General features: G+C 38.5%; 1 protein-coding gene across 6 annotated transcripts in view; it reads left to right on the forward strand.

Moving 5' to 3' along the window:
• The window catches only part of LOC119582672 (E3 ubiquitin-protein ligase MYCBP2-like), a 110,581-nt gene extending 87,501 nt beyond the window's left edge, over positions 1-23,080 (forward strand). For 4 of the 6 annotated variants that reach the window (XM_037931083.1, XM_037931085.1, XM_037931087.1 and 1 more), the window contains 23 exons: positions 1-217; positions 1,740-3,125; positions 3,886-4,060; positions 4,267-4,470; positions 4,597-4,826; positions 5,428-5,592; positions 5,959-6,119; positions 6,432-6,582; positions 6,724-6,948; positions 7,169-7,283; positions 7,373-7,569; positions 7,712-7,885; positions 7,992-8,264; positions 8,598-8,743; positions 9,111-9,351; positions 10,681-10,920; positions 11,146-11,307; positions 11,462-11,671; positions 11,834-12,019; positions 13,767-13,874; positions 14,113-14,322; positions 18,812-19,085; positions 19,672-23,080. The exon at positions 1-217 is cut by the window's left edge and continues 31 nt beyond it. In XM_037931083.1, coding sequence (XP_037787011.1) covers positions 1-217; positions 1,740-3,125; positions 3,886-4,060; positions 4,267-4,470; positions 4,597-4,826; positions 5,428-5,592; positions 5,959-6,119; positions 6,432-6,582; positions 6,724-6,948; positions 7,169-7,283; positions 7,373-7,569; positions 7,712-7,885; positions 7,992-8,264; positions 8,598-8,743; positions 9,111-9,351; positions 10,681-10,920; positions 11,146-11,307; positions 11,462-11,671; positions 11,834-12,019; positions 13,767-13,874; positions 14,113-14,322; positions 18,812-19,085; positions 19,672-19,787 — 5,566 coding nt within the window. In that variant the 3' untranslated portion in view covers positions 19,788-23,080. The remainder of the gene's footprint in view (positions 218-1,739; positions 3,126-3,885; positions 4,061-4,266; positions 4,471-4,596; positions 4,827-5,427; positions 5,593-5,958; positions 6,120-6,431; positions 6,583-6,723; positions 6,949-7,168; positions 7,284-7,372; positions 7,570-7,711; positions 7,886-7,991; positions 8,265-8,597; positions 8,744-9,110; positions 9,352-10,680; positions 10,921-11,145; positions 11,308-11,461; positions 11,672-11,833; positions 12,020-13,766; positions 13,875-14,112; positions 14,323-18,811; positions 19,086-19,671) is intronic. The other 2 variants (XM_037931084.1, XM_037931086.1) reach the window with 2 other exon arrangements.
• Positions 23,081-23,738: the final 658 nt, after the last annotated feature.

Below are 23,738 nucleotides of genomic sequence, written 5' to 3' on the forward strand. Positions count from 1 at the left end.
ATTGCACAGTTCTCCACGTGCAACAGCTGTGTCACCACTTGTGTCGGGAACAGGCGCTGCTGGGGACAGGGCAGCTGGCAGTCCTCCATCTGCTATTCGAAGTGCAAACGATTCCCTGAGCGACACCAGTGCATTTGTGTCGAGCTTAACACAGGACATGTCTCATTCCCCAAGTATTTCTTCCTTGCCCACCTCAACACCTAGCACACCAAGGAGGGTTAGTGTGTTGCTTTGTTGATTTCTGAATATTTGTTAACTGGATTTCTTATTGTTGAAGAGTTTGGTAGCTTAACCCAATGCCACTGGGGATGGCATGTACAAGCAAGCCATGCCCATAGTGAGTTTAGTTTATTAATTGTATTTACACATAAATGGTTCCACAAATTCTTAGCCACCAAGAAGTGGTTGATCCTACTCATCTCGCCTGTTTACCCTTTTTCTTGATTTTGGAAATATTTAATTTTATATTGCCATTACTATTGTTAATCTATACGATCTGGATAAAGTGACCATCATATCATTAAATAATTTGGCTTGAGGAGCAGATGTCATTATGAAAAATTTAGCTGAGGACTGGGGTTATGAGAACTTGCCAAGAATTTCAGCTGTAGTCCCTGATGACGTGAAGGACGAGAATGACTCCCATGAGCGCACAAATATCTGGGAGGATGATTAGACACTGTGGGCATTTAGGAAATGGCTTTTGCATTATTTCCATTGATAAATGAGAGTGGAATGTACCATATGTGAGCCATGATTGGAAGAATGCCAGCTCTAGGATGGACAATATTTCCATGCTCAGGATCCTGTTCCAGTCTGCCATGTTGTATTACAGAAAATTGAATACTACACCTTTTTTTACCTATAGATGATATGGAGTCTGTGCAAGGGAAACAGTCTGTTACTATCTGGATAAAGCAAATAAAATAACAAATTTAAATATTGGAAAATGTCAAAAAAAACTAAAGCACATATGCAGAAAAAGAAAAAATACCTTTGCATAGGGGAGGTATGGAGTCTTGTGAACACATACAAGTGTTCCTGTGTGCCCAGCCTATGAGCTGCTGAAGTTAGCCTAATGCCTGTATTTTAGGCTACATTCAGCCAGTTAAGCATCCAGATCCAAGGAGTTGATAATACTGCAATAATTATAATATTAACCCAACACCCACGGGTATCAAATATCTCTGAGTGTTATAAACTAAGGTAATTTCTGGCAGTGTCCAGACACTGGGCAAGGAGTCCACTTCATGGAGTGGAACTTCCTGTTCCATGCGCTCTGGCGCATCACTGCTTGTATAGCCATACACAGACCAAGCAGTATGTTATGATGTTTATACACATGACCTATCGGGAAAGGGTTAATAATAATAGTAATAACAACATTGATATAGAACTTATAGAAAGTGAGGTCGTTTACACTACTGATTGACTACTTGGTGGTTGAGCACTTGTGGAACCATCTTTGTGTACATACATTTCACAAAATGGTAATATAGTGAACATAATATTTTCCCAGGAACATTGAGTTAAATTTGTTTAGGTTTATGTCAAAAATTTCGGTTGCATGTTAACAGTTCAAAACCTTGATAATGTAAGTCTATGTTTATTGCTATTGAAGGTTGTAAGATATAAAAAATTTTCTGAAACAAAATTATTTTTTTGCATCAATTATGGTGAAAAGAAAAACCCTCACAGAACCATAGTCAAATACTAATTTTCTTGCATTTGTGTCACAGGAACCCTTGAGCACAAGTCCTAAAACAGTTACCCAGACAGCAACCCAGACAAGCCCAGAAGGTGTGAAGTTCAATATAGGGTCAACTGGATCTCGGGATGAAAACTTACGTCTCTCCCCGAAAATGACACGCAAGGATCGATCAGGCAAACCACACCGGGGAAAGAGGGACCGCGCTGTTTCACCAGCAGCTGTGCAGAGGGAAAAACCTGGTCCAAGCCGAGACAAGATCAAGGAAGCAATGAGCCCATCTGTAGCAGAGTGCCTGAGAGCTATATTTGCTGGGTTCCTATGGCATGAGGGAATTGTTCACGATGCTATGGCCTGTGCATCCTACATCAAATTCCATCCAGATCTGACAAAGCAAGGAACATTCCACTGGAAGCCACGTGCAAACACTGGCACTAAAACAGAAAAACTTACAAAAGAACAGAAAGCACGACAGCGACACTCAGTTGAAGTGAGTACCTACAGTTATCTGAACAACGTCACTCTCCAGAATACAGAAGATCTGTTGAAGCCTGGGGCTAATGCTAACATCAATGAAGTGCCACGAATTACAGATACCAATGAGGAAGATGCTGCCAACAGGGCAGGGACAAGCTACACTCAGGGACCTCAGGGACCTCAGGGACAAAAACTACCAACAGTGATGGAAGGGGGCTCAGGGCCTGATCCCCCAGACCTTCCCCCAGTACTCCGTCATGTTGTTCTGCTTTGGGAAGAACTAACATCAAGTTGTTTGAAGGCCATTGCTCAACAGATTATTCTCCCTTCCCCAACACTTCCAGTTAGACTCAATAAGACTGATAAGACAAAGGAGAAGAGTGACAGAGAGAAAAAGAAGCACAAGAAAAAGTCAGCCTCAGCAGGCATTCCCATGTTTGGGGTTGACTCAATTGTAGGTGAGGAGGAGGATGGTGTGTGTGAGCTATGTGGTAGTAATATCCCTCCTGATGGTGCTGAACAGCACTTCCGGACTATTCATCCAGGCTGTGGTGGCTCATCCAAAGGCTGTGGTTATGTAGGAACACGTTGGAAGTTCTTCCCCTCCAAGGACCGTGTTACCCAGCCTTGCGGTGTGGTAGTGCGTGGCTGCTTCCACATGTGTTGGAGTTGCCGCAATAGGCACAAAGGCCAGTATAGTCAGTTCTCGGGAAGCAAAGGTACAAATGGGAAGATGAAGAGGAAGTCTAACAGTAAGTTATTATCTCCTCTTCCCCAACTGGACACTCATGTGATAATGAGAAACAATGCAATGTTCCTGCTGGACCTGGCAAGTGCTGCAACACCTGCCCTGCCCACCAGAAGTCATGTGCCAAGGAGATCTCCATGCACCATGCCCTGTGTCTCTGAGTTAAGCCCAGACAACAGCCCCTTCCCTAAGGTGAGTCAGTGGCACTATCCATCTATATATAACTGGTTGATCAAGGCCAGTTTAAATCTTTGCTTGTAGATTTTGAATATACCTACTAAAAATGCTTGTTTCATACTGGTGTGATGCAGAGTTCTTGAGTAGAGGAGCAAAGTTGAAAAAAAATACCATTGCCAGAGGAAGTTGAAAGAGATAGACAAAGATAGAACTAAAAAATCTCTATTCTGTATATGATTAGAAAAAAAGTAAATCGAAATGAAACAGTACTGATGAAGGGATGTTGGGTAGGGCATACAAGGGGTACAGGTTTGCTTGTGGGGTAGGGGAGAGTTGAACTCTCAATACTCACTCTGTTCATTTCTGTGAAATAAAAGGCTGGAACAGTGCTAGGAGGCACAAAGAATATAGGTAATGGGGCATTTAGGGGGTGTACATGCCATATGTTACAATAATTTTTATTCAATACTTGTAATATTCATTCACTATCAAAAGAAGTGTTGTGAAGTGCTCATATGATTGGCTCAGAAAGAAAGAATAAGGGGGAACGGGGGAATTACTGAAAATTTCAACATAATGTGGGTAAGGAAGAAACTGTAGTCTCATTTTCAATAAATCTAGTTTTTGTATTGTAGGTTTTTCTTCCATAGTATCAGCACAGAAGAGTGTTTTTCCATTCATAATGTGGGTAAGTTAAGGAGCACGTGTAATTTACCTGCAAATGAGATATACTTAGACAGAGAAAAAGTAACAGGTGGACTTGTGTGTTTTTTAGGTTGCATTCCAGTGCTTGCACACTCTGAATTGCCAGCAGCAGCACCTGAACCAGCTGCGTGAGGACCTCCTCTTGCACCACACGCTCCATTCCTCTGATAATGCAGATTACCGCAGCAGCTCTGCCGAGTCTCGGGAAAATAACCATAGGGAGCATTCACCCTTCTCTCCACCAGGTAACACTCAAGCTTGCAACCCCCCCCCCCCCACCGCCCTAGGTCTTTTAACGTTTCGTTGTTAGAAGGAGTTTTATTATGATTTTGTCATTATTTATTCCTTATTGGCATTTATGGTTTTGTTCTTTATTTCTTTTGGCTTCCAAGCATTGTCACTTTTAATCTTAGCTGTTTTAATGGACAACATTTCATTTCTTTCAAATAAGGGACCTCACACCAAGAATCTCCCGCATCCGATACAGAGATCCCTCGTGGCCGTCCATTCCACCGTTCCATATCTGTGACAGTTGGAACCCTAGGACAAGACTGGAGCTCAGCTGCTGCCTCAGCCTCTGCCTCACAGCATGAGCATGACCAGAAGGCCACAGTCGTTCTCAGGAAACGGAATAACAGCAGTGGAGAAAACACAGGTACAGTGGTAGATTGAAGTGAACTGTTTGGCTTTTTAGAGTAGAGGAAATGGAGAAAGTATTTAAAAATTGGAGTAGTTTGTGTCAACCTGTCTCAGAAAAGATTCAAATAAATTACTTTCACAGTAGATGGTGGTGGCAGTTCCCTCTTGGTGCACCCATCAGCTGCACTGGAGCGGCTAGCAACCTGCATAGAGCGTGGAGGAGGACCTGCAGGAGACCCAGGAGGAAGAGCAAGGCAGGTCCTCATCCGACCTATTATGGCGTTCATCTTTCAGAACCACGACCTGGAAACTTTGGCTTATGCTATGAGGCATGCCACTCGAAAGGCAGCTGCCAGGGTCTATGCCATGCAGGTGAGCTGTTGTTTGGTTTCTTTAGAATTGAAAACCTAGTAAAAATAAAAGGTTAATGGGCTTTACTTTATTCAGTTTAGTTACTGAAATCTCTATTAATTACCTTATGTACCCTATTTTATACTGACCATTTCACTAAATATTGACCAACAGCAAAATAAGAAACTTCTTACCACTGTGTGCTGGGATGGCATGCCATGTCCAGTCATTTTAGTTTATTAATGGTTCATATACTTAGATGGCTCCAGAAGGAGTCAATAAGTAGTCCTACCTGTCTCACATTTACCCTTTCTGGTAATTTTCAGAAAGATTCTTTTTATTTTTAATGCTATTAATATTATGATAGAATTGTAATAAGCAGAGAGTGTAGAATGATAATAACACTATCAATATTAATAGCATTTGTAAAAACACTTTTTTCACAAAAATTCAAGGAAAGGGAAAATCATGTGATGTCATGTCAGGCCTACTAATTGACAAATTATGGAGCTGTCTGTTTGCAATGAAATTCACACAAAAAATATTATGGATGGTACATATGCTTACATGCAAAGGCTTAAGTGAAGTAGATTTTGGACAATGCAGCCTTTTTAACTTTCAGGCTCTAAACTGGCTTCTGAGAAGTGTGACACAGCCAACCTGTCTTCACGATTTGCTCTGGTGCTTTGTGGCTGCACTCACCCCCACTAGCCCACCCCTTCAGCCTCCTGCCGATGACCATAACCCACAGGATCAGCCACACCACAAGGATAAATCCCATGATTTAGTAAGACTTTCATTTCATAGCACATTCTTTTTATGTACGGAGATTTGCAATGTCTTCAGTATTGGTGGTGACATTTCACTCATGTCATAGATTTATTGAATTTGAAGCAGCAGAACCAAAGATTGTATATTCAGTGTTTATATATAGAAGATAATGTTTGTGTATTTTATGCAATAAATTTTTTGTTATTAATATTATATTACTACAATCACTTGTACTGCACATATAATCCAAGGTATATTGATGATTATTACTTCTGAATATTGTTTTTAGAACTGAATTAGATATAGATTTTTATTCCTTTTTATTCCTTCTCTTGGCAGAGACAGAGCAATGCTTTTAATTCCTTCAATTGTATACATACAGGAAGGTGAAATGGTGGTGCTGGAACATCCTTTGAGTGATGTAACACTCGCAGGCGATGCAGTTCACCCTCTGCCCCAGACTTTCCACCAGCTGTTGCAGACAGTTGCTGATCTAATGATGCTTCTTCCTCCAGGATCTCCTCTCCAGATGATGGCTGTTCGGTAAATGATGTTAAGGGTTATCTGTTAGGGGGATATATGTATGGAAGAAAATTATGTTTTTAAGGTGTTGATGTTGATGTTAATGTTGATTTTATGTAGAGCTGAATATAAGTGTTTTCATGAATATGCAGAATGAAAGTGTTATAGTGAAAATGCATGGGTTATTACTTCTCATTATTACTCCAAACAGTACAAGCAACATGCTAAGTGATCAGGAGGGGTAGCTGCAGGGAAAGAGACAGTGAACTTTAGATTTTGATATTTATAAAGTTAATATTGAGTGGCATAAAAAATTGGTCTTTCCATCCACAGGTGCTGGGGTCTGCGCTTCACTCCAACAGATCATGATTTCCTCCATCAAAGTCATGTATTCTCTAATATCTCCAAGATCCTTTCTCGGTCAGAGGAGGTGTTAGGGGCAGGGGAAGAGGGCATCACATCCATGTATGAAAGTCATGGGCCGGTTAGTTAACTCTATTGTTTATGTAAAAAATATATATATTTAAGAAAATTAATGCAATATAAAATAACTAATTCAGTATTACATGGCATGATAGTAATGTAGCCTTACAGCTGATCATAAATACCATGCACACTCATTTAGGTGACCAGCATGGTGGAGTGCCTGCGTGACCTCATGAGTGAGTGTGAAGTCCGAGCTTCAAGCAGGCAAGCTATGGTTCCATCTCTAACAGACGCATCTACAGAGACATTCTGGGAGTCTGGGGATGAAGATCGGAACAAGACTAAGGCACTCACCATCACTTGCGCTGCAGCAATCCGCCCACAGACAGTTTACGTCCACATTGATAATTGTCGGGATCTTGGGGTTGGTATTTGCTATTGAAACCTTCATTTGCGTAGGTTTTGGTAGAAAAGTCAAGATTTTTCTGAGTAATATTGACAATTGGCTTTTAGATATATTGTGATTGTGATTTTTTTTCTTTCTTTCTTTCTTTCTTTCTTTCTTTCTTTTATGTATGTATGTATCTGTATATAGTAATTATCAAATGATATTGGATGTAAGATTCTATTTTTTCTTTCTTCAGAATAAAGTGTCAAGTGTAGTCTTCAAGTGTGGCCCCAGTGGAGATGACATGGTTCTAGTGAGACAAGTTGATATTGAAAGCAGATTCAGTGGATGGATTCATGCAGTTCTACCACGTAAGATACTTTTTGGTGACTGATACATAAGCTTGCAGATAATCAACTTCACACTGTTTATTATTATTAACACTATCATTTCCATCCAGATGATGTAATCACAACCATAGTTGTGGAGCTCAGAGGACCAGACCAGAGTGTGCGAGTGCGGCAAGTGAGAGTCCTAGGTGGCGAGGGAGGGGAAGGCTCAGGCTCAAGACCACTGCGTCAGCATTCTCCCCTCACCATCCAGCATAGGGCCTGTGAGCAGGAAACACTTAAGGTGTTCAGGTTGATTACTGGACAGGTGAGTGGTATTCTTGTATTCATATTCAAATGTAAAATTGTATTTTGGTACCTTGACTTGCTTATGGCATATTTTCCAGACTATGTTTCCTCTCAACTTATTCAAAATAGATAGTTCTCATTGATTTTTATACATTTTCCAGGTGTTTGGCCGCCTCATCATGACAGCAGAAGGTGGTAACAAAGCTGCTGAGGGAAGTGATGGAACTGCAGGTAACACTGAAAATGTGGATGAGCAAGACCACAACAATGACCTCCGAGAACATATGGTTGGCATCCTGTTCTCACGATCAAAACTTACACACCTCCAAAAACAGGTAAGACTACATCTGTTCAGTGAATGAAGCTTTAAGAAGCCAATTGTACTTTATTCCTCTCAGCATAAGTTCTGAATGGTTTAACAAACACTTATCAAATTTCCAGGTTTGCTCACACATAGTGCAGGCCATCCGCAAGGAGGCCGTGAGGGCAAGAGAAGAGTGGGAGTCAGGTCTCAACTGTGGAGGCCTAGGCACACCTGCTACACCTGAAGAGGGACAGCACAACCCCCCTGACACCTACTGCTTTGAGATGCTGTCCATGGTGTTGGCCCTCAGTGGCTCTGTGGTTGGCCGGGCACATTTGGCTCAGCAGGATCACTTGCTGAAGCACCTGCTGTCACTGCTCCACACAGGGTCAGCTCGTGTCCAGAGACAGGTTGGTTGCTCTGCGTTGGTTTAATGAGATACATGCAGTGTGTTTGGACATCAAGCTCACAGTTACTGGGGTTAATAAGAAGTGGATGTAGTCTTAAACTAGTAGGTTCTTGATTTAGTGCTGCCATTCAGGGTAAATAGTATATTAAGAAAATTGATTCTGTTTTATTAAAGTAAAAGATATATCCATGATAAACTTGGCCTGTATTTAGTGCTGAGTGAATGGATGGTTCAGTGGAAAGTAGCAATGTAAATATAGCAAGGATGATTATCAGTGAAGTAGATAAAAGGTTTTCTAATATCAGAATATAATTAACCAGACACTCTCCTCCAGGTTGTGGCTCTGTTCAGACGCATGCTGGCTGATGTTCCCCCTCAGTCTCTGGCCTTAATCTTGGGAGTAGAAGCTCTCCCTGCTCATGATTATGCCATCCTACATGCTACATCTAAGGATGAGGAAAACAACTTTGATATTCACCAGTAAGTTATTTCTTTTACCAATGTAACACTGTCTGTATCTACATCTGCCTATCTGTTTATAGATACACACTTGAATGCTTAACCCCATGCCGACGGGAACAGCTATAGTCATCATGAGATATTTCAGCTATTCTCCTGGTGCAGCTCTAGCCATCATGAGCCTTCTTGCACTAATGCACTAGAGCTTCCTATGGTGGGCTTGCAAAGCCGGTCACATGCAGTAAAATTCAGGGAGATTGCTCAGAAGTGTTTGACAGCAAATATTTGGCCTGACTTCATTGGATTTAATTTTATTCCTTGTTATTTTCTGATTTTTTCTTTTGATATTCTTATATTTTCCCATTATTGATTTTTATGCATTCAACAGACAAGGAATCCTGGATGTGTTCCTTGCTGTGATTGCAAAGGCTCTCACTGTACAGCTGAAGACAAAGGGTGGTGAGGGAGGAAAATCTGTTGCAACGCAAGGGAAGGGAGCAGTCACCTCTGTCTCTCTGGCCAGCACCATGCCCACACCCCAGGCCAACTCCCCTCGATGGTGGCTGCAGGGGTCAGCCACACAGAAACAGGCAGATCTTATCATTAGCTTGATAAGAGACATGACCACAGTAAGATTTTGGTATAATTAAACCTATTTATGCCTAAGTTCACCTTTTTTAAAACATTGTTGTACAGCATTGCATGTAGGTTTAATTAGGGTCACATAATGTATGTATGTTGCTTTTTGAGCAAGAATTTTGATTTGTAGAATATAAGCCACACACTATATAGGGCACTAGGTAAATCCATTCTAAAAGTTAGCTGTTAATTGTAACTTGACAATCTACTTGTTATCAATAATAAATGCAATCATGGTGAATTTCTACACATGAAAACAAAATTTCTTCTTTAGAATGATTCTACAGCATATTACTGAGTGTGATATTCTTTGAAGTAATTCACATTCTTGTTGTCTTTGTATGGTAGTGGGCACAACTTGCTTGACAACTCTTGTTGCACAACCGTGTGTGCATAACATATTGAGCTTCATTTGGCTTACTCTTTGGTTTTCTTTGCTTGCCAGTACATGGAAGATTTGCAAAGCACTCCAAATAGAAACATGCAATGCTGCACCTACATGCAAGGATATCTATCGCATCTTACCTCACACATTTTTTTGTTTGTGCAATTGCCAGGCATTGTTGATAGCTACATCAATGCAATACCATTTCTTTCCTCTTATTGCTATTTTATAATTAGAAATATTTTAGTCCAGTCTATCTACTCCACCCATATATCCATTATACACTTTCACTGTACATGGTTGCTCTTTTTTTTGAAGTACTTGCTTCAGCCAAACTAAGGAAGTCGGTTAGCTTGGCTTGTCTGGTCTACTTGCTGTAGAAGCAGCTACTTTTTAATCCACTGTGGAAAAAAAAATATATATATATATACATCAATTATAGTTAGCATATAATTAGCCACAAGGTGGAACAAACAGCTCTAGATACATATTTCACATATCATATATGCCTGGTGGCCTATATGTAGGACACTATAATTCCTACTTTTTTTTTCATAGACATTAATGAAGTAAAAACTTTCTAACTATAAGACAAGTAAGAAACACTCTTCCTGAGTTAATTAATATCAGATAAAAAATAATACACAGAAATATATATTGACATATTACCTGCAAATGGAGGAAGTGTAAACAATTCTTCATCTTTGAGATGCTATGCAGCACACCCCAATGCTTCCTGATTGCACTCCTGTGCATTTTTCAGAGTCAATACCCAAGAAATGTCAATAATTTCCTTTTACTATTATCTCATAATTTTCTAAAAATACTTTAAAAGACAAACTATATAGGACATCAGGCATAAGTGAAATCTTTAATATGTTGGTGAATATTCTATTTTTGTTAGAGGTTTAATATAAGTTTTTTCCCCAAACAGGGTAAACTCTCTGACAATTGGGCAAAGGTCAGCAAAGGTGCAATTGCCGAGAATATTGTTAATTTAACAAGACTCAGTGAAAGTGACAGGTCATGCGCAGCGTCATGCCTGGCTACACCCACACTCTGGCTTGCACTTGCATCCCTCTGTGTGCTCCATCCAGACCATGTGGACGCCCTCTCCTCCCACCACTGGCAGGCCACCACATCAACAGGGGATCCACATAACCCAGAGCCACGTGTGAGTCGAGCTTCCATGTAAAGAAATTGATTGGTTTGGAGGAATTGGTTGAAAGAAGTAGTATTATGAAATATACCTTTCTTGACAGTCTAATTGCCATTGATTGTGTATTCTCTATGAGAGTAGTGTCTTGTTGCTTTGATCCATATCTTCATATTATAGACATATTGTAGTAAAAAATTATCAATTTATAAATTATTTTTATTGAATGTATATCATACATAGCCAACATGTGAGAACCATGATGATGGGGAGACTCCAGCCATGATCCTGTGTGAGGAATGTAGCAGCAACCTGTGTGGCGAGTGTGACCGAATCCTCCATCTGCACCGCCGTACAAGGCACCATCACCGCACTGTGTTCAGACAGGAGCAAGAAGCCATTAAGGTAGAGACTAGCTTTCCATTTAATGGATGTTACCTGCTGTGAATAAATGAGAGTAGAATGAATGTAGAGACAAAGTTGGTAACTTTTGTTATGTTCCATGCTTTACCCAATTTTCCATGCCATAATGCATTGCTTTATTTTTAACATTGATCAGGTGGACTTGCATGAAGGCTGTGGAAGAACAAAGTTATTCTGGCTTCTGGCCTTGGCTGACTCCACCACCCTAAAGGCCATGCTAGAACTACGTGGGGAGAACCAGAGATCTCGTGGCTCTGTGGCAGCATCAACTTGCAGGTTCTGTGGGGCACCAGCTCAGCCATCACTCCTGTCTCCTGCTCCTGTGTGCCAGGATTCTGATTGCCAGGTTTGCAATTCAAGTATTATATTGATTTCTTTGTTAGTGACAAGAAGACTGCATATTAGTATTGATTCATACAGTATTTGTGTATATACAAATTTTTGAAGTTTTATTTGCATATATATGCAAGTAATGCTCATTTGATGCATCTTTCTTAATTTCTCACAGGAGTACAGTCGGGAAGCCTGTGTAAGAACACATGACTGTGGCCATCTGTGTGGAGGACTGAAAGGAGAAGCCTCATGTCTGCCTTGCCTTCATGGATGTGCCAATACTCCCTCACTTAAGCAGGATGCAGATGACATGTGCATGATATGCTTCTCTGAGGCCCTATCTGCTGCTCCTGCCATCCAGGTAATGGGAAAGTTTGTGCAGGAGTTAATGTGCTTGTAAGACTGGTTAAATCTCCCAGTTTATTTGCTTCTCACAAATCAAAGGTCAGAAATGCCAAGTTTTACTTCATAAGTATTAAATATATCATTAACTCTTTGCTTGATGGTATGTATGTATGCTCTATGGCTTGACGGGATTCCCTTCAGATGGAATGTACACCTATGCCACATGTGCAGAGCCAGCTCCAAATTGTGCACACTAAACATTTGTTCATTTGTCTGGCCATCATTACAGTAATTGGGGAGTTACAGCCTCTCAGAAATAGGCTTTCAGACACACTTTAGTCTACTTCACTGAAAAATCATATATATGGCAACCAAAAACTGAAAGATTTATTTCCCATGCTTCTAATTTTTCTCTCAAGCGACTGGCTCCATACAGCACCCACTATTGTGTTAAAAATTTTAAAAGCCTATTATTGGTTATTAACCCTTAGCCTCCAGATGATGTGGGGTTCATGTCATGACTGACTTAGTTGAGGCTCCAGGTGACAGGTCATTCACATCATGGCTGATTAGGGTGCAGCTCTGGATGCACGGTCATCCACATCATGTTACTATGATGCATGCATTACATTTTATGCTGAATTTTAAAAGGCTCCCTCATGCCCACCCTGGGACATTGCATGAGGGAGAACAGGACATGCAGTGCTCTGATTGGTTATTGTTTTATATAAAAGCGTGTATTTAGAACAGATCACTCGCTTCCTATTCCTGGAAGATATCAAGCACAAAAACATTGTTCTTTCTTTCCTCTGTCCGTAACCTTCACTCTAGTTTACATTGATCAGTCTCCTTTTGTCAACTACTCACATTGTCATATGACAATCTTCCAGTGTGACTGAGAAGTACTGAAGCTTAGGGAGTAGCATCCTTCTATATAACTGCATACATTCTCTTATTTCATAAGATTAAAATTGTAGAAATGAGAAAAAATTAATTCCATCTTTTGCACAGAACGTAACACACCTAATCTATTGAAATGGACTGTATTTTACATAATCAGGTTACTATGGCTTCTATCTTACAACTAAAATTTTGCATGCCAGAAAATGTATATTTTGTTGTCAAATATCTAATATGCAAAATATTGTATAGTGCAAAATTTTAAGTTATCACTGTTATTCATCAGGTATGAATGAAAATGGGAGTACATTATTATGTTTATGTAAAATATTTATTTTTATCATATAAAACAGTGAATACGAGTTAAATGTGTGAATAAGTATCTTCATAAATAGGTAATTAAAAGAGGAAAAGTTTGGCTTGATGAAATATGCCAAACAGTACCAGAATTACTGCTTCACATTCATTGTGTTCTATTCACAAGAAGAAAGAGGGAAGAAAACGCATCTGTGTGATTGACTCATGGACAAAGGAAGGCCTTCAAGGGGAGTGGGGGTAAGGGGGTTATAATGTGGGTGTGGTTGAAGGTAACTTGTCAAACATATATTGTTTGTGGACATTATTTATATCTCATTTATAACAAAAAAGTTAGCTGAAAAAAGCTTACCAGATTTTGACAGGCCTTCATGATCTTGATAGAACTTTAGGGGCTAAGAGATATTTATTTATTTACCCCCCCCCCCCCCTAGCAGGAAGTTTGATTCTGTAAAGAAAAACATTATTTTACACCAGCTTCCCACTCTCTGATTTTGTTAGTTTTTTCAAAGGGTATTACATGAAACTAAATATTTTCTTGTCCACAGCTTGAGTGTGGCCATGTGTTCCACGCACATTGCTGCCGCACAGTGTTAACAAGGCGTTGGCCAGGACCACGCATCACTTTCACCTTTTCAATGTGCCCAATCTGTAAGGTGAGTAAGTCTGACCATGGAATGGGATGGACTTCTCATCTTATTTTTCACTACTGATTCAGATAGCTGTTGTTGTAGTAGTAGTAGTAGTAGCAGTAGCAGTAGTAGTAGTACTAGTACTAGTACTAGTAGTATTTCTATTGCTATTCTGCTATATGTAATGAAATATATGCCTTTGTTTATAGCCCCAGAATAAACAACTTCAGTTTGTTGCCTAAGACCTGTTATCCATTCCTAGGTTCGCATAAGCCATGGGGTGCTGACAGAGCTGCTGGCCCCAATCTCAGCCCTGTTTGAGGATGTCCGGCGGAAGGCTCTCATGAGGCTGGAATATGAGGGCTTGCACCGAGCAGAGGCAATTTCCACCCCAGGTGCACGGTACTACAATGATCCAGCTGCTTATGCTATGGACCGTTATGCATATTATGTGTGCTTCAAATGTAACAAGGTAACTTGAGCAGTTGAAGTCATGACAGCTTCCCTGCTGTGATTAACTCTTGTTATTATTATTAATATCATTACTATTGGTTATAGCATTGTAACAGCTCATATAATTTTGGTGACCATTCTGCAGTTGCAATTTGCCCCATTTAGATTAACCAGATTTCCTCTAATTTCAAGCTGGAAGTTGATCTTGTTTGAAGTATTTTAATTTTTTAACATGCTCCTTTTAATTTGTATATTTTTCATACATCACATTTGCTTTTCAATAGCAAGTCTCAGAATTGCAGGGTTTCCCAGAGTGCTGAGTCCTGTAAAACCAACCTTAAACCGATTGTGGCTACCCTGTTGGTCCACTTCAACCCCCCCTCCCCCCCATCTTTCCACTGTCCATCCCACTTGGATAGATTGAGGGAGGAGTGCACCTCCAAATTGATTTCCAGAACTAGACATCTTAATGGATTCTGGGATACCTCCAAGTGTGAAACACTTGATGCAGCTTAGGATTCCATGGACCAGTGCCTGAGAACAAGGCAGATTTCCATCTCACAAGATGGCAACCTGGATTTGCATTGTTCCTTGGTGTACAGTACTTTGCCACTGCTGAGAATGGACAAGGAACAGTACATCAGGAAGGCTGTGTTATAGTAAATGACCTTCATCCTTGAGAAAGCTGAACTCCAACCTCTCCACATAAATGATTGCAATCTACTGGACAGATTATCTCAGATCATGTTGGGGTTTCAAAATGCTGAGCTGAGTATTAGAAGCAGTTGTATCAGGTTGACCCTCTGGCAGTTAGTTTGGAGGCAAGTGGCATCATGATCCATGTGCCAGTTCCAACCTACTCTGACTGAGGTTAGGGTGGCGATCTCTAAGCTGAAGAGTGGCAAAGCAGCTAGCATATGCGATATCCCTACTGAACTGCTAAAGGCTGATGGTGAACCTATGGCTTAGGGCTTGCATGCTGTCCTGACTGCCATCTGGCTGTCCGGTACCATTCTCCCAGCCCTGTTGAGGGACATGGTCAACCTTCTCAAGGGGAAAGGGGATCAATGGGATTGCAGAAACTACCATGGCATCACACTGCTCAGCATACCAGGCAAGGTTCTTGCTCACATTCTTCTGACAAGTCTACAGTAGATTGACCATATTATATCACTTCAAGTCATTATGGAATGCCGTCATGAGTTTGGTTATGGGTTACTTACAGCCTACATCAACTTGAAGAAGCCATTTGACTTAGTACATTGCAAATTGCTCTGGGAGATCCTGAGACTTGCAACAGAATTCCAACAAGGATTATTGGACTAATAGCAAGCCTATATATTAGTACTGGAAGAGCCGTAAAGTTTGGTAGGGGCCTGTCTAGCTTCTTCCCTGTTAATTCAGGAGTAAGACAGGCTTTGTTCTTGCACCAACACTTTTCAACACTTGCATGGACTGGATAATGGGTAGAGCTACTAACTAAAGCTATTGTAGAGTAACACTGGGCAATATATATATACACCTTGACTTTTCTGACAATGTTGCTATCCTGTCTGAGTCTTGAAACTCTAGTAGTAGTTTTTGATGCATTTAGCAATGTGACAAATGTGAGTCTAGAGGTCTCATGGACCAAGATCTGCTAGAACCAGTTCAGTCAGTACATGCTAGGGCAAGGACATTAAAGTCACAGAAAGTTTTACATACTTTGGATATGTACAACTCTTGGTAGTGTAGTTCATGATTTTTGGCTCACAAACCAAGAAATCAGTGGACAGATTGGCTTGGTAGCAGGTGCCATGAATTCAGTTTGCAAGAGTATTTGGAGTTGCCAATACACAGAAGGACCAATCTACTTATCTTCAAGGCCTTAATACTTCAAGTTTTGCTTTATGGAAGAGAAACATGTATGCTTCATGCCTTGAAGTCCCACCTTGATGATTTTTGTAACAGGTCCATGTGGGTTCAGTTAGCAGAACTATGTGTCCAACCAATGGTTGTAAGATATAAGACGGGTATAGGGCCTGGTCCTTGGAAAATCCAGTACTGCCAACTTGAGCTATACAGGCACCTAGCTCATTTCCCCGTGGATGATCCTACCAATCAGGTTGTCTCTTCCTGAGGCAACACTGGGTGGAGGAGGCCTGTGGGACATCTTAGGAAGTCACAGCTTGGGCAGATTGACCAGACCTGTCACAATGAGTGAGGTGAAGTGAGGTGAGGACCTGCCTGGCAGCTCACCATTAAGGGATCCTCATGGCTGGAAGCAGAGGGTGGGTGCAGATATGCCCCTTCATTGGTTTTAGCCCTGATGATTGATTGACTGATTGATTGACAAGATGTCAGAACATGTGGTTCATCAACCACTTTCATTAGGGACAACATAGGGGTGGATGGCAGGGGTGGCACCCATTGTAAGTTACCACCTGAGGTTGGGGGGAAGGGGGGGGTGCATTTGAAAGTGACATTGCACATAGATATGAATTCATGAATATCCAAAGAACACTTTTATACAAATATCAGAAAGAATGAAAATCACAGTGATTTATGAAGAAATATTTAGTGAGATTTTTTTCTATGAAAATTTAAGTTTAAGTTTATACATGAAATATACTTTCAATCAAGACTTCCTGGTAATTTGCTATAGCTTATAAACAGATCTGTATGTTTAACAAGTAAGTACTAATGTTAAAAAATAAAACCATAAATAATTATGATATTTCGGTTTGGCTTTGCTGTAATAGTTGGCATTAGTTTTGATGTCCATTGTAAAGGTTCTAGCAAATCTTGGTCCATGAGACCTCTAGGCTCACATTTGCCACATTGCTAAAATTGGTTAAATGAGGATGATTAAAATGGTTAGCCTTATACACAATGTAAATCTCCTTGAGAATTATAAACACCTGTTTGGAGTGTGGGAAAAATTCAAAGGCTTTAGTAACTCTCGCCATCCATTTACTCTATGTATATGTTGTGTTCATGATTTGATATATTTTTTTGATATTTCAGACAGAAATATCTACTTTCATATAAAAAAAGGAAAAAATAAGAGGTCCTATACAAAATATGATCCCAGTTGAAAACAATAACTCTGTGATTGACTTTACAGTAGTGTCATTGCAAAGTACATTAAATGATTCTATATACCACATCATTAGATTTAGTAAAAAGATAATAGAGATAACAAACTTTGGCAAGAGTCAAAACTTCAAATGGCCTTGTTCTCAGTTCTTTGTTTACGTAAGTTCCAGTACCATCCATTCATAATTTTTGTGCACTTCAAAATCAGTTAATTATGTTAATGATTTCATCGGAATGTGCATGGTGTGTAAAACCCAGAATTTTGAATTTTGAAAAAAAAAAAAAAAAAAAAAAAAATTCATGTGTGCCCAACTTACAACTTGCATTTGGCAGAGGGGCTGCTCACATAAGCCTAATGCCTGGATTTTTGGCCATATGGTTGCCATAAAGCCTGCGGATCCAATGGGTTAAACATGAAATGCTTGATGCAGCTAGGAGTCCATTAGGTTAGGTTAGCCTCACCAGGGACACTAAACAAATTAGCTGAAGTTTGGGAAATACACTAGTCCCTGGTGTATAGGACTGGTCAGTGCTGAAGAGGGCCATGGAACAATATTTCAGGAATCTTGATGAGGAGGTTTGAAGGGCATAACTTTTTGCCCTGCCCATCATAACCCAAGAAAATTTAATGCTAAGTCTTTCCTTTAGGGGACTGAAGTTTAATCAACAGTTATATTTTCTTTTTCTTAACCCTTTGCCGACGGGTGGCATGTACGCACATGCCATGGCATGGCGGGACCATCTGCCGGGGGCATGTACGCACATACCATGGTGTATCTATGAACATGCCATGATTTTTTTTTTGTTACAATCATGGCAAAAGATTATTTTTCTGCCACTGAAAGTGTGATTAAGTCGGTTTTAACACTTTCTCATTTTTACCATGCAACAAAAAAAAAAAAAAAAAAAAAAAAATCAAGTCCATGATGCCACACACTGCTTATTTTATTCAGACTATAGACCGAATAATGATCAACTATGGAGTCTATACAACAACAAAAGTATCCTTCAGTCTCGATTTATCAGGAAGTATGGCAAGTAGAGACTTTAGAAAATAATGAAAGCAGCGAGGCCCGGGCCTCTATGAATACTACCCGTCAGAAATGGGTTAAAATCATATATCTTCTTGTGTGTTATTTTACTTGTTCCATGCAAAAAAAAGGTAAAACTGTAGTAGTGACAATTGAGGTGAAGCTAGCAGACTGCCTTTTTTCCTAAGGTTTCACGAGAGTGTAAAGAAATAAACTGATATCACACACAGAAAAGAAGTACCATACTTTAACTGATTCATAAGGTCTGATGAGCTTATGTCTTCCCTTCAGTGTGCTAGCAATCAATCTCACCAAGTCAGCATACAGGCAACCCTCATTTTCTCTTTTGGTATATAAGTATGGGGGCAGTCACTTAACTGGATGTCTTTCATGCTACAGGCCTACTATGGAGGTGAAGCAAGATGTGATGTAGAAGCAGGGCTTGGTGATGAGTATGACCCAAGGGAGCTGGTTTGTGGTGCCTGCTCAGATGTCTCCCGTGCACAGATGTGCCCCAAGCATGGCACAGACTTCCTTGAATACAAGTGCAGATACTGTTGCTCAGTAGCAGTGTTTTTCTGTTTTGGAACAACACACTTTTGCAATGCATGTCATGATGATTTCCAGAGAGTGACAAATATTCCAAAGACAGAGTTGCCACATTGTCCGGCAGGTGAGTTTGTAATTATTTTTTCCTTGTTGTTATAAGCACTAGTTTATGTCGGTATATGTTTTCTCACTTTCATTCTCGTTATTCTCATTAGAGCATTAATTACTATTGAGTTTCATAGAAATGAACTATACATTTGTACATTAGGAGTATACAGCATGTCAGTAACTAACAAAGTTTCACACAGCAATTTAGAAAATGATATTCAACAAGTACATAAGTCATACTATGTGCAATCATAGTAAAATTAATGTTTGGAGAGAGTATGTAAAATGTCATGATTTTTTTTTTTTTTTTTTTTTTTTTTTTTTTTTTTTCTTTCTTTTTTTTTTTTTTAGCATCTTTGAACATTAAGGACAGGGTTGGATTTTAGTACCAGTCTTATTGTTGTTATTATTAATATTCTAGTTTAGCCAAAGCTTCTATGCATTCATTAAATTCACCAAAGTGAAAACTGCAACTGCTTGTGGAGTGTCAGTGAAAAAGATTGAAACAGACTGCCCTCACCTTCTGTTTTTATTTTATTTATTGGTTTCAGTATATGCCATATTTATTTTTCACTGATTCTTTCATTCCTTTGTTTTACCAGGTCCAAGAGCCCAGCAGCTGGAGGGTGAAGAGTGTCCACTCCATGTGCAGCACCCTCCAACAGGGGAAGAGTTCGCTCTGGGTTGTGGCGTTTGTCGCAATGCTCACACTTTCTAATGTGCCATCAGTGATCTGTATGATCTTTTAGTAATTTTTTTCTCTTTTTTATGGGTTCAATTTGGAAATGTTGTTTTTCTTTTTGTTTTGTTTTCCTGTTGGTTTTTGTTTATCTAATGCTATAGATTTATAAATTAACTTTGTGATCAATGGGTTAGTCTATTTTGATAAGACAGAGATTCATGTAATTTAATATATTGTATTGAAAATCAGTAAATGCTTTAAAGACAAATATGTAACAATGCAGATGTGCTGTATATATGATATAAGATGTGCTGGGTATTTAGAAAAGAAATATCGTTATAGAGCCAAGCTGTAATTTTCACAAGGCTTGGTAATGAATCTGCATTTTTTGTACAATTGATTTTCATCTTGATTTCACTCACCACAACTAGGTTGGTTTTTGTCTTGGGCCTTCTTTTCAACTTTTATCTTAATATAAAAGAATTCATACATATGACTAGATAATGGAACTATATGGTATATATATCTTTGTAAATAATATCTTTACCTTTGTAAATGGTCTGATTGCAGCAGCATTCGTCTCTGGGAGCAGGAACTGTTGTGCTTATTCTTGTCTTCACTCTCTAACTTAGCACAAACGAGTCTCGAACAGAATCCCTGAGCATTGGTTTTATTAGAATTTTTACCGCAATTTTACATTTTGATATTGCAGTGTGGGAGTGGTTTATAGAAACATAACAATAGAGTAAAACATTTGAGAGAATTGTAACAGACATCATCAGGGTAAAAAAAAAAAAAATTAAAATGTACAGTGCATATGATTTTATGAGACTGACAAAACATATTTATGGAAAATTTAGATATTATATTTTCACACCCTAGATGGTCTGTTATGTAGAAAAGACTTCAGTTTGGCATCTTATCATTTAAATTGTTTTATTTTCTTTTAATGACTGAAGCCAATAATTTCACATCTTTCATAACTTGCTTGTCTGTCCTCTTGTCTTTCCCTTCATTAGTAAGCACTAGTTATAGTAACCAAGCAGAGAGATTTATTTGTGATATGGTCACTTTGCAATGTTTTTGGGATGAGAGAAAATGTTGTGCATTTTAATGGTTTTTTGCCTTCCATCAAAAGGTTTTCATATCATGATATTAAGAGTATATATTTAGTTAGTGAAAGTAAATATTTAAGATTGTGTATAAAGAACAAAGATGATAATTATGAAGTTGTGATTTTTTATTTCTGTTTTTCACCTTTGCATTTTGATACTTTTATTTAATACTGCGTAGTTAAGTTGGAGAAGTACATTAAGTTATTACATTGCAGTTGGATATTTCACATTTTAATAAATACCGATTTTTTTTTTTCTTTCCTTCTTTCTTTCTTTCTTTCTTTCTTTCTTTCTTTCTTTTTCTTTTACATAATTTTTAATAAATATTTAGACACTATTACTATGATGGAGATTACTATTAACTTCATTGTTAATTATTCTTTTTATCATTACCATCATTTATCAATATCATAATCATTTATTCATTATTGCTGTTAGTGAGTCAGACATTTCTTCAGCATCTCTGTCATCATCATCATCATTTTCTTCAACTCCATTTTCATCACAGCAACTGCCATCCTAAGCATATTAGTTCCCATTAATATTTTTTCCTATATTGTTAAGTTCTGTGTCCTGCTTATGCTTTATGGGAATTATATTTCCAATGCTGTTATAGGTCACTTGGTTGTGATAACCTTTTGATTGTGCTGAACAAAAACAAAAACATATGAGATTGTGAGAAAGTGAAGAGCAGCAATCTTGCATTCATACATATATTATGGATGCTTGTTAGTGTGCAATTGTGACACACACACATACACACACACAAACAAACAAACAAACAAACAAACAAACAAATAAAAACAAAAACAAAAACATAAATATATATACATGTACAAATAACCGTGATTTTATCTTTTACTCTGTATTCTTTTTATTCTTGAAAAGAATTAAACTGGATATAGGGCATTTGTTTGTGAGTCAGAATTGCATGGCAGGATTACTTAGGTCTTTAGGGTATAGTTAACAATAATTCCTATTAGCACCAACATTCCTACTGTGATGTATGGATGTGTTATGTTGAAGAATCTCGCTCCCTACATTTGTTATGTGCACTATGTATTTATTATAGGTTAGATCCCAGTTATGTGTGTGCGTGTATGCTCTTGATGCTATTTATCAGTCCTGTGGTTTGTAAGGTCAGAAGATTCAGATCTTATGAATATTGGTGTAAATGGGTCTGTGTCATTAGGTATTCCCCTGTGCTGAAGTAATTTGCGTTAAGCTTGACTATTTCTCATATTTACATAAAAGGAAGAAAATCATAGCTTATTGTTGCTTACCTCAACATTATGGCCTTATTAGTGTTGATTATCTTTCCTTAATTATGGTGTGATAAGAACATACAAAACTACTGACGGAAATAGAAATTCTGTAGATTACTTGATATTTTCTCAGCAATGTTTAGTACTAAAGTCCGTATGGAAAGATATCATGATAGGCAATCAGATATTGGTACTGCAGGCATATTTTGTATTTCAAGTACACATTTTTGGTATATTCAAGTATTAGGTGTAATCTTTATTATATGTGATACCTTAATAATGTACACACATTAGTTTTGACAAGAAATATGCCCAGTTCATATACTTGTGAATATGGGGTATTGTAAGGCAAACAATATCTTTCTTTGCAAAATAGGAGATGTAATTATTTCATGTGTTTTAATATTGTTGCAATGTGTATAAACAGTATTCTTTAACTATGAAATGATCTAGTCCAGGACAAGAGCAACAGGTTACTTTGGCAATTTTAAGACAATGAATAAGCAACATTACACTAGGTGGCTTATTCCTCAGTTTTCTTATTCAGTTGAAACATTACCTGTCTGTTGATGGCATTCAAATAGTAAAATGTAAAGCACTTTATATTAGATATCACAAAGTTTCCTCTTGTAAATGGATTTGACATTTAAGTTTACAGACACTTGAATAAGTGATGATTTTGACCATAGAGACAGGTTGTGCATTGAGATTTTGGAAAATCACCTGATATGACAGATATTGTAAAACATGACATATAGTGGTTAAAAGCTCAGTTCTTATGAGCAAATAGGCCTCTGTGGTATTTTGTTAGAAGTTCAATTACCCTTTTAAAATGGAAACTTGCCATTTTGGAACTTTTTTGTGATTTTTAGTTTGAATAAGAAATTACATAAACCTTGCCATTATATAAATTCCCTATTGATAAGTGAAAATAAACTTATACAAATAGTGACTTTTCTTTATTCATCCTTAACTGTAAAGGGACCATCTATTGTCTGAATGACTTACACTTAAGTTTTAGTCCATTTTGAGATAACCACAATTTCAATCGCTTTTCAAACAGCTCCCTTAAGCTTGCAAAGCCCTCCCATGATATATGGGAAAAATATTTCAATGATGTGTTTGCCCCCTCAAATCACTGTTTTTGTCTTTCTTGAAAAATAACTACGGCTAAATACTGAAATGTTGTAATTTTAGTGCTTATATTGTTGAAACAATTTTGCATGTATAGGAACTACCTCTTGGTATTTTATATGTATTTATACATCAGGAAGTATTTTACATTGTGTTTCATATGAATTTATTTAAAAGTTATCAGTAATCATAATGATTTACCACATAATGTCAGATTCTAATTTTTATTGAAAATTAATATCCCACAAAGAGGGATCTGGCCCATGAAATCACTCATTTTTCCAGTAATTTCTAATCTGGAACCCCCCTAATACCTTGCTCATTGTTGTCTTGCTCATTGTTGCCTCAGTCTCTGTCTCCCAGGAGACGGAGACTGAGGCCCAATGTAGGGGATCACCCCTACCTTGGACCTTGGCCCTCATCTCAACTAATTTTGCATGGTCTTTTCTTCTCCCCCCTTTCTTTTCCTTCTC

Source organism: Penaeus monodon, chromosome 16 (assembly GCF_015228065.2).
Source record: "Penaeus monodon isolate SGIC_2016 chromosome 16, NSTDA_Pmon_1, whole genome shotgun sequence".
Classification (NCBI taxonomy): Eukaryota; Metazoa; Arthropoda; class Malacostraca; order Decapoda; family Penaeidae; genus Penaeus; species Penaeus monodon.